Genomic DNA, 9,683 nt, shown 5'->3' with positions numbered 1-9,683 from the left:
TTCGCCCCGCTCCGTGTCCCGGGGGTGGGCCGGGATGGGAAAACACGGAGCTGGTGGGGCATAGCGGGATAAGGCCGGGATAAAGCCGGGCAGCGCTCGGTCTGTGCCTGTCAAGAGAAGACGAAGTGATTCCTCGGAAGACCTGGCTGCTTTGCGAATGAGCTGCCCGATTTCCCGCCGTTAGGTGTGAATTCCCAATGCTTGAGCTCAGTGCTCCGCTCACAGCTGTGCTGTGTGTGCAGAAGGGGCCGGGGGTCCCTTTTTCCCCGTGGCTGTGCTTCCCTGGGTGGCTCTGAGTGCTGGTGGCACGCTGAGGTCTTTGAGGGGCCTCTGAGTTCATCTTCGTGCTCCAGGAGCTGCTTAAAAACACTGCAGTGAGTTGATGGGCTCTGTCCTGTTGGCCTTAACCAAGTACAGAAAGTTAGGCTCGTGTTTTCTTCCCCGAAAGAAGACCATTACACAGCGCTGTGCATCAGCTTACAGCTGCCCAGGCTGTCAGCGCCCATCTCTGAGCGCAGCACTGATTTCTGTGCATCCATCAGCAGGACAGGAGGGGCATTTGGGGAGCAGGGAAAGCCTGGATGGCAGATTGTGTGCCCTGCGTGCCTGCAAAGCGGAGCGGTGCTTCCTCTATCAGAGCAGGGCTGTTACACCAGTTAATTAAAGATAAGGCTATCGTGATAAGGCTTGAAATTGCTATCTTAAGCCACACACAGCGTCCCCAGAGGGTGCAGGAGCTGCTGTGTGACTGTGTGCAGGTGCCAGCTTTCCTGTCCCAGCACTGCAGGGCTGTGCATTGCTGGCCAAGGAGCTGGGCTTGTCGTGGATGGGGTGCAAAAACCATTTCTCCTCTCTGCATCTCTGGAAGAACATTAAAGATAACGGCACAGTTTCCAAACTAAATTGGTTTTTGTACAGGAGCGAACACACCAGATGTACTGTTTCCATTGTTTGGAGATGGTTTCCGTATAAAACTGTACTTGTGACAAGCAGAGGGAACGGGAGAGTGGCTAGAAAAAAAGGACTTTTATGAACTGGTGCTCTTCAGTTGCCTCAGTGGAAAGTATTCTCCTGTTTGAGGCTTTCCTGGGGATGTCAGGATAGCAAACAGGGCCTGGAATTCTCCATGGGATGTGAATGCGTGCCCAACTTGGAGCAAATGTCAGCTTTGTGATGCATTCTGGCGAGGAGGAACCCTGGGTGAACACGTGGGCAGCTGAGCTGCCTGCTGCCAGTGCTGTGTCACAACTTCAGGGTGGGACAGTGTCACTGCAGGACCGAGACACAGGTTGTATAAGGAGGAAACTTCTCCCCCCCCATCATCACTGATGTTTATTTGTACGGGCTAATGGCATCTCTCTGATGTCTCTCTCCAGCCAGCTCAGCTTGCTCTTGTTTGTAGTCAGGGCTGCTAATCCTCAGCAGTGCCCTAGTTCTGCAGAAAGGAAGGGTGCAGCCTTTGGGCTTGGGCAGCTGTGCAAGCTCCTGGCTTTCCAGGAAGAACGCATCCTTTTCTCTGGCTGTGAGCACCCAATGCCTTCACCTTTGCTTGAGAGAGGCTCTGGAGTGTGGATTTTTCTCTTTCAACACTTCTCTGCCTCGACAAGCTGTGAAACAACCCGTGTCTGATTTTCTTGCACTGTGCCATCCATTCAGTCCTGCTCAGCCCCACATCTCACCTGCGTGGGATCCACCAGCACCCTGCCACTGCTCCCTCCCAGTCCCTGCTGAGCAGCAGAAAGCCACTTGCAGTGCTTACACAACTTGTTTTGTCTGGCACCGTGCATCATGAGCTGTGCAGGGCCTCGTGTCTCCCTTTCAGTGTGGCCCTGCCATTGCATCTCATTGCTCCTGCAGTCTGGGTGTCTTTGTGCGTAACCCCAGCATGGCTGCAGCTCAGAGATGCCCTACATAAATCCCAAGCACTTGTGTTCCTCAGCTGGCCATAATTCCCTGTTGAAGTCAGGACATCGTCAGCAGTGGTAATAAAAGAAATTCGAGCTTGGACAAGTTTTCCCTGGCACCTTCTTTAGGCAAATACTATTAAACTATTGAACCATTCAGTGGCTGCTGGATGGGGTTGAGCGGGAGATTTGCCAAAGGATGTTTTGTGGATGAAACCTTTCTCGTCTAGAAGAAAAGATGTAACAAATGGTGAGGATTTAGGAGTCTGTGCCCATGCTGCTGTGCCCTCCTGGCTCTCCTGTGGCTTTTCTCAGCTTCCTCAGGTCCAGCTGCCAGCCAGCGCCAGCAGCCCTGCTCTTCCCCCAAATGACCTTTTAATTACATAATGACTTGCAAACATTCAGCACCAACAACATACCGAAATAATTGAAACAATGTTTTTCCAGCCTGGAAAACATGAGTCTGTATCTCTAGCCCCTTATTCAGCTCCAGCTGAAGGCACACAAGGTTCCGCATCTTGGGTGATGCTGGGAGAGCCCCAAATGTTGATGGTCTCAGCTCTCACTGCTGACCTCACTCCTGTCTTTCTGCTTCCTCCTTGCAGATCGAGCGACAGCATGGCTGCGACTGCTGCCGTCAGCCCCAGCGAATACCTGCAGCCAGCTGCCTCCACTGCCCAGGTGAGTGCAGGTGGTGTGAGCTCCTGCTGGACCAGGGGCAGTGCCCCAGGTGTGGGCCTGCAGGCAGCGTGCCCCACAGGAGGAGCTCTGCTTGCAAGACAGGCTGGGGAGCTGCATTCTGGACATGTTCCCAGCTCCAGTGCTCACTCCTGGCAGTGCTGTTGCTCCTAGCAGTGTTCTGTTTTCCTTAAGGACCTCTTGGGTCGTGTTAGCAGCTGATTTCACAAGGTGGTCTTGGGATTAAAACCATGTGAAACACTCCGGGGTGTGTGTAATGGGTGTGAGTAGCAGCAGACTTGAAGGGCGTCTGCAGCTTTATGGAGGTTGTAAGAACATAGACACGGGATTAAAAGGCAGCCAGCATCCTGATGGCTAAAAGTAGTGTGACTAGGGCGAGCTAAAGGCACACGTGATACGCTAATTAAGCAGCTCACTTAATAAGCAGTGTTTAATTGGCAAGGACTGAGTTACTTTCGATAGCATGTACCCTCTCCCTCTCTAACTCAGTCTCAGTCCTGTTTGGCTTAAGACCCTGTCTCTAACATGCCTGTCTCCTTCCTGGTTCCCAGGACTCCCAGCCGTCTCCGCTCGCCCTCCTCGCAGCAACATGTAGCAAAATTGGTCCCCCAGCAGTGGAAGCCGCCGTGACTCCTCCTGCCCCTCCTCAGCCAACGCCTCGCAAACTTGTCCCCATCAAACCTGCTCCTCTCCCTCTGGGCTCTGGTAAGAACAGCTTCGGGATCCTGTCGTCGAAAGGGAATCTCTTCCAGATCCAGGGCTCCCAGGTTGGCACCTCCTACCCCGGGGGGCAGCTGGTTTTTGCCATTCAGAACCCAACTGTCATCAGCAAAGGGACTCGCTCGTCTGCAAACATCCAGTACCAGACGGTGCCCCAGATCCAGGCTGCAGGGGGACAGACCATCCAAGTCCAGCCCAACCTCACCAACCAGATCCAAATTATTCCAGGCACAAATCAGGCCATTCTCACCCCATCCTCATCCTCTCACAAGCCCGTGCCCATCAAGCCAGCACCGGCACAGAAGAGTGGAGCTTCACCGGTGCAGGGCTCAAGCAACGTGGTCAAGTTAACCGGTGGCAGCAACGTGACTCTCACCCTGCCTGTGAACAACCTGGTGAACGCTGCAGAGTCAAGCACGCAGGCTCAGGTCATTGCAGAGAGCCCCTCAAAGCCTGGCAAAAAGACTCGAAAGAAAGCCATGTCACCCAGCCAGCCCTCCACCGTGGCTGTGGCTGAGCAGGTGGAGACGGTGTTGATAGAGACGACGGCGGAGAACATCATCCAGGCAGGGAACAACCTGCTGATCGTGCAGAGCCCAGGCTCTGGCCAGCCTGCCGTGGTGCAGCAGGTGCAGGTGGTGCAGCCCAAGCAGGAGTCACAGGTGGTGCAGATCCCACAGCAGGCCCTGCGTGTGGTCCAGGCTGCCTCAGCCACGCTCCCCACCGTCCCCCAGAAGTCCTCCCAGAACATCCAGATCCAGACGACAGAGTCCACTCCTACGCAGGTACATCATCTGCTGTGATGTCCCTCTGCCCTGGTTCTATTCCAAGCCCTTCCTCGGGCTTTAAAAAGCTGAAGAGTTTTGTGAGACACATCCCCAGATTGGCATCAGGTTCAGGCGTGGATTCTCTGATGCCCAAGAAGGGTTGGGAGTGCAGCCGCTCTCTCACTGGGGCTTTAATAAGCCTCTCCCTGGCTGCTTCCTTTCACAGGACTTTTAGGAGCACCATGTCTTTGAAAACTGCTGTGCTTTCAGCTCAGGCTGGAGTTATCCTGCCTGTCAGAAGTTTGGGGAGGTGGGAGAGCAGGCTCACAGGCAGCAGGACTGTTGCTGGTGTTACCTTTGGAAACGAGGCTGCAAAGCCAAAGCAGCCCTCTGCTGTTGTGCGAGGCCAAAACCAGTCTGCAGGAGGCCCAGTGTCTTTAGAGGCGTGGGCAGCTTTTCTGTGGCTTCCTGCAGGCCCACATTTCTGGATTTCTGAGTGGAGATTGCCCTTCCCTGCTGGGCTTCAACCAATCTCATTCTTTTTCTCTCCCTCCCGTCAGGTCTATTTCAAAACACCATCGGGTGAACTGCAAACAGTGCTGCTCCAGGAAGCCCCGGCCGTGACGGTGGCTCCATCCAGCACCTCCTGCAGCAGCCCCGTGTCCCGCAACTCTGGCACAGCATCCAGCAGCAAGAAACCAACCGCACGCAAGGAGCGTCCGCTGCCAAAGATCGCGCCTGCCGGAGGAGTCATCAGCTTGAGTGCAGCCCAGCTGGCAGCTGCAGCACAGGCCATGCAGACCATCAACATCAACGGAGTGCAGGTCCAGGGTGTGCCTGTCACCATCACCAATGCTGGAGGTGGGCTGCGTGCTGCGCCGCGGCGGGCAGGAGGGACAGCGGGGTGCAGATGTGGAGGACAGACGGCCCCCTCTAGCAGTGCTCTCTGCAGCTGGGATGTGGCAGCTTTGTAAACAGAACCCTTGTATCCTGAGGCTGAATGTTGCTGGGTGTTAGATGTCAACAGCTTCTCTAGCTCTCTTCGCTGCAGGAGGCTCTGTGTGTTTCATAGGGTGGCTCTTTGGCTGCTCTGCTGGTTGGCTGCGTCGGGGACAGCAGTTAGCACAGACCTGCAGTGTTGTGCTGAGCTGCAGGATGTGGAATCATAGCACGGTTTGGGTTGGAAGGGACTTTAAAGATCATCAGTTCCAAATCCCCTGCTGTGGAATGGTTGCCTCCCACCAGACCAGGCTGCCCAGGGCCCTATCCAGCCTAGCCTTGAGCACCTCCGGGAATGGAGCGTCCACACACAGTGGCAGTGTGCCAGGGCTTTACTGCCCTCTGAGTGAAAAATTTACCTTGATATGTCTGCTTTGGGGCCCTGAGTGACTCTGTTTTCTTCTGCGTGCTGTGCAGGGGCAGTGAGCTGCACCCAGGGATGAGTTTGTGTCATCAGGAGGCACCTCTCCTTGCACCTGCCATGCTGCCGGGCGAGGATGCTGCTGCTTGCACCGCCCATAGCCAAACCAGGAGAGGTGCCTTCACGCATGCAGGCTGTGTCATGAGGCACTGCCACTCCCTCAGAGCCAGCCCAGCTCCTCTGTGGAACAAGTGTCTGTCTTAAACTGAAAATAACCAGACACAGCCCCGGGCCTGTGAGCCACAGACAGCACCGGCGCACTTCAGTCTCCCATTGCCTGCCAGGAGCTGCACGTCCCCATGGCAGCTCCGTCCTCCCTGTGCTGGCAAATTGTCCCCAGCCCAGAGCTGGCAGCTGCAGGGAGCTGAGGGGAGGAAGTTAGGTCTGAGGGAAGTTTATCTGCTTTGTGATCCAGAAAGACCTGCTGACGTTCGGTGGTTTCTCTCCCAGCAAGAACCAGCAGGAGTCCGACTGGGTTTTGCAGTCAGAAGCTGTTCTTTCTTGCTCGACTAAACGATGTCAGCATAAAACATGGTCCAGTGTGGTTTAGTACTCCGCAGTGGACCGCTGTCATCACTGGGGTAGCTTTTAAGGGGGTTTTTAATTGCTGCTTTGTGTTGAGTGTCAGGAGATGGCACAGGCAGATATTGCTGCTGTCTGCGCCGCTCCCCGCACTGTGCCACAAGGTTGGCCGGGCCGTGCTGAGCCCTGGCTGTGAGGGGACCGGTAGGACCTGCTGGTTCCACGAGTGGAGGCTGAGCCTGGTTTTCTCAAGGACGAGAAGGGCCTGTGTGTATCGCCGCGCTGTCAGAGAGCTGCCCTCACCCTAGGCTTAGCACTTCTCCTCCCAGTGTTGCACTGACACCTTCGCTCTGCCCGCATCCCCTCTGTGCAATCACCTCCTCTTTGCTCATCCATCAGATCCCACTCTTCTCCTCCTCCTTCTCCTTGCCTGCTGCCCCCAGAGCTTGCTGACGCTGACCCCGTCTTCTTCTTTCCAGCCCCCATCACGGCTGCCCGGGTGCTGTGCAGGGCCCAGGCTGCCACCTCCGTGAGTGCCTGAGCGTGGAGCGGCCCTTAGGGTCCGGGGTAAGTCCCGTTTTTTTGGTCAATATATTGCACGTTTTTTCAAAGTTTCTTTTTTGTTTCCTCTTTGGTCATTTCCCCACCCCGAAGGGTCAAACCAAAAACTTTGAAAAACCGCACAGTATATTCAGAAAAAAGGGACTTACCAGCCCCAGGTGGGGCCAGCATGTAGCAGCGGGGCTGTGGCAATGCTGCATGTGGGGCTGGGGTGCCCAGCTGGGGTCCGTCCCATTCCACACGCGTGGTCTTTCCCCCGGCCAGCCTCTTCCACAGGGCTTCAGTGCACGCAGCATGGAGACACTCTCAGCCCCTCGGACACGGGGGCTCGCAGGGCAGAACCTGACTCCCCGTTTCCCTCCCCAGGCCAGCAGCAGCTGACTGTGCAGAACGTCTCTGGCAACAATCTGACCATCAGTGGCCTGAGCCCAACCCAGATCCAGCTCCAGATGGAGCAAGCGCTGGCCGGGGAGATGCAGCCGGGAGAAAAGCGACGGCGGATGGCGTGCACCTGCCCCAACTGCAAGGATGGGGAGAAGAGGTGAGCGGTGTGCCGAGGGGAGGGGGGTCAGCTGGGGGGGAGGGGGTTTTGTGCCCATTGCAGGGCTGACACCTGCCCCGTTGCATTCCTCACCAGGCCGGGGGACCAAGGGAAGAAGAAGCACATCTGCCACATCCCCGAATGCGGGCGGACCTTCCGCAAGACCTCGCTGCTGCGTGCTCACGTGCGCCTGCACACGGGTGAACGTCCTTTTGTCTGCAACTGGGTGTTCTGTGGGAAGCGCTTCACACGCAGCGATGAGCTGCAGCGGCACGCGCGCACACACACAGGTCTGTGGCCCTGCATGCACCCCTCTCACTCCCAGGGCAGCCCTCAAATCGTAGCCCATGCTCTGTGAGGGCTGGGGTGATCTCAGGTTGCCTCTGATTGTCCTTAGGATGTGGTAGAGATACTGGGAAGGGATTGGAATGAGAGCTGTTGGAGAGGGACAAGAAGAGAGCCGCAAAGATGATCAGGGGCCTGGAGCATCTCTCCTGCAGTGACAGGCTGAGAGAACTGGACTTGTTCAGCCTGGAGAAGAGAAAGCTGCAGGGTGACCTAATTGCAGCCTTTCATTACCTAAATGGAGCCTATGAACGGGAGGGGAGTCTTTGAAAGGGTAGATAACACCAGGACAAGGGGAAATGGTTTGAAGTTGAGGGAGGGAAGATTTAGGTTGGATGTCAGGGGGAAGTTGTTTGCTGTGAGAGTGGTGAAGTGCTGGAGCGGCTGCCCAGAGAGGCTGTGGATGCTCCATCCCTGGAGGTGTTCAAGGCCAGATTGGATGGGGAACTGGACAACCTGCTCTAGTATTAAATGTGAGGTTGGTGGCCCTGCCTGTCGCAGGGGGGTTGAAGCTTCACGATCCTTGAGGTCCCTTCCAACCCAAGCCGCTCTATGATTCTTTGAACGCTGTTTTGCTGCCTTTGGGCTCTCAAGGTGACCATGGGGCTGCAAAAGGGACCTGGCACGGGCATCACCACCTCCCTAGGAGGTCCCTGCGGCCGTGACTGGGAGCAGTGGGGACACAGCAGGGCTGTGGGTGTGACAATGTCCCCGAGGTCCCCCAGCCCTGACGGCCGCTGCTCTCCCCGCAGGCGACAAGAGATTCGAGTGCGCGCAGTGCCAGAAGCGCTTCATGCGGAGCGACCACCTGACGAAGCACTATAAAACCCACCTGATCACCAAGAACTTGTAGGGCTGGGAGCCACGTCTTGAACAAATCCCCCCCTTGAGGGATCACGGTGAGGATCCGCCAGGCGCCGACCTGTCACCCCACCGCCCTCACAGCACTCCAGTCTCCCCGGCCGCCCTTTGAGGGCAGCCGTGTCCCCTCCAGCACAGCCCTCGGGGACGTCCTCTGCCACCGTGTGGGCCTCACGCAGAAGCAGCCCTCGCAGAGGGGCCGATCCCCTCGTGGAGCCGTGGGGCAAAGCACCCGGCATGGCCCCGGCACAGCGGGCGTGCAGGGCTTGGCACACCAGGGGCTGCACCCTCCGATGCGGGAGGGCCGAGAACGCCTCCACAGCACATTCCTACTTTATATTTAAAATCTATAAATAGTTATAAATATCTATATAAACCCCTTTGGAAGGTCCCTTTTTTTCTATGGAGATCGTTGCCTTACGCTCCCCGTTCCCAAATTACCAACACTGTGTATGGTGAGTGCTTTTTTTCCCATCTTTATTTAATTACTCCCTCCTCAGACCTGTCCTCCTCCTCTCCCATTTCTTTTCCCCCTTTCTGCCCCTTTTTTCCCTCTTTCTGCCCCTTTTTTCCCCATTTCTCTCCTTTTTCCCCCCTCTCCTGCGTTTCTTTTCCAGCAATGAAGGTTTCTTTCACTCTGATTTCTTTCTCACTCCTTTCTGTTTCCAAGTGACGTGGCGTTTCCCTTTCAATCTTGGGACTTTAATCTCCTTTATGTGCTCCCCCCCACCCCGACTGTGTATAGTGTACATTGTATCATAGATTATATTGCTTTTGTGTTTACTGCGTTTAAAAGAAAAACAAAACAAAACAAAACATATGGCTTGTTATTTTTGAGCTTTTAAATTAAAACAGATCCACTTTATTTTTTAGTTGTAACTGCCCACGGTTGTTTTCTGGATTGTGACAGATCTGTTCTAATTACCTGTAACCGGTTGGCCGATGTGGAGGCAGCCGGGAGCTTTTCTTGCTCAATAAATTTGGTCGCCAGAGGCAAACCCCGCTCCGCCCGGCTCCTTTCCCCGCCTCGATCCCCCCCCGCTGCCCCCAGCCCCGCTCCCGGTGCCCCGGTCCTCCCACCGCGTGGGGGCGCTGTGCGCTGCCTGCCCCCAAGCAGGGGTGTAACCGGTAGGCGGTGCCTCCCTCAGCGCGGCATCCTATTGGCTCCCTGATGGGCGGTGAGGCCGGTGGGCGGTGCCCTCGCAGCGCGCCTTCCTATTGGCTCAACGCCTGCGAGAGGGCGGTGAGGCCGGTGGGGCGGGGTCGGCCGCAACGCCGCTTCCTATTGGTTCCCTGATGGGCGGTGCCGCCCCGCAGCGCGGCTCTCTATTGGCTGATCTGCG

General features: G+C 56.1%; 1 protein-coding gene across 1 annotated transcript; it reads left to right on the top strand.

Annotated features, from left to right (window-relative positions):
- The first annotated feature begins 1,411 nt into the window (after window positions 1–1,411).
- On the top strand, window positions 1,412–9,342 carry SP2 (Sp2 transcription factor). The gene is made up of 6 exons (XM_010726561.3): window positions 1,412–2,585; window positions 3,155–4,108; window positions 4,651–4,951; window positions 6,960–7,134; window positions 7,231–7,424; window positions 8,232–9,342. Exons 1-6 carry the CDS (start codon window positions 2,340–2,342, stop codon window positions 8,330–8,332), a joined length of 1,971 nt encoding a protein of 656 aa, XP_010724863.1. The 5' UTR covers window positions 1,412–2,339; the 3' UTR covers window positions 8,333–9,342.
- Window positions 9,343–9,683: the final 341 nt, after the last annotated feature.

The sequence above is a fragment of the Meleagris gallopavo genome, unplaced genomic scaffold (genome assembly GCF_000146605.3).
Source record: "Meleagris gallopavo isolate NT-WF06-2002-E0010 breed Aviagen turkey brand Nicholas breeding stock unplaced genomic scaffold, Turkey_5.1 ChrUn_random_7180001839287, whole genome shotgun sequence".
Classification (NCBI taxonomy): Eukaryota; Metazoa; Chordata; class Aves; order Galliformes; family Phasianidae; genus Meleagris; species Meleagris gallopavo.
Note: the sequence above shows the minus strand (reverse complement) of the source record. Positions and strands in the feature narration are given on the sequence as shown.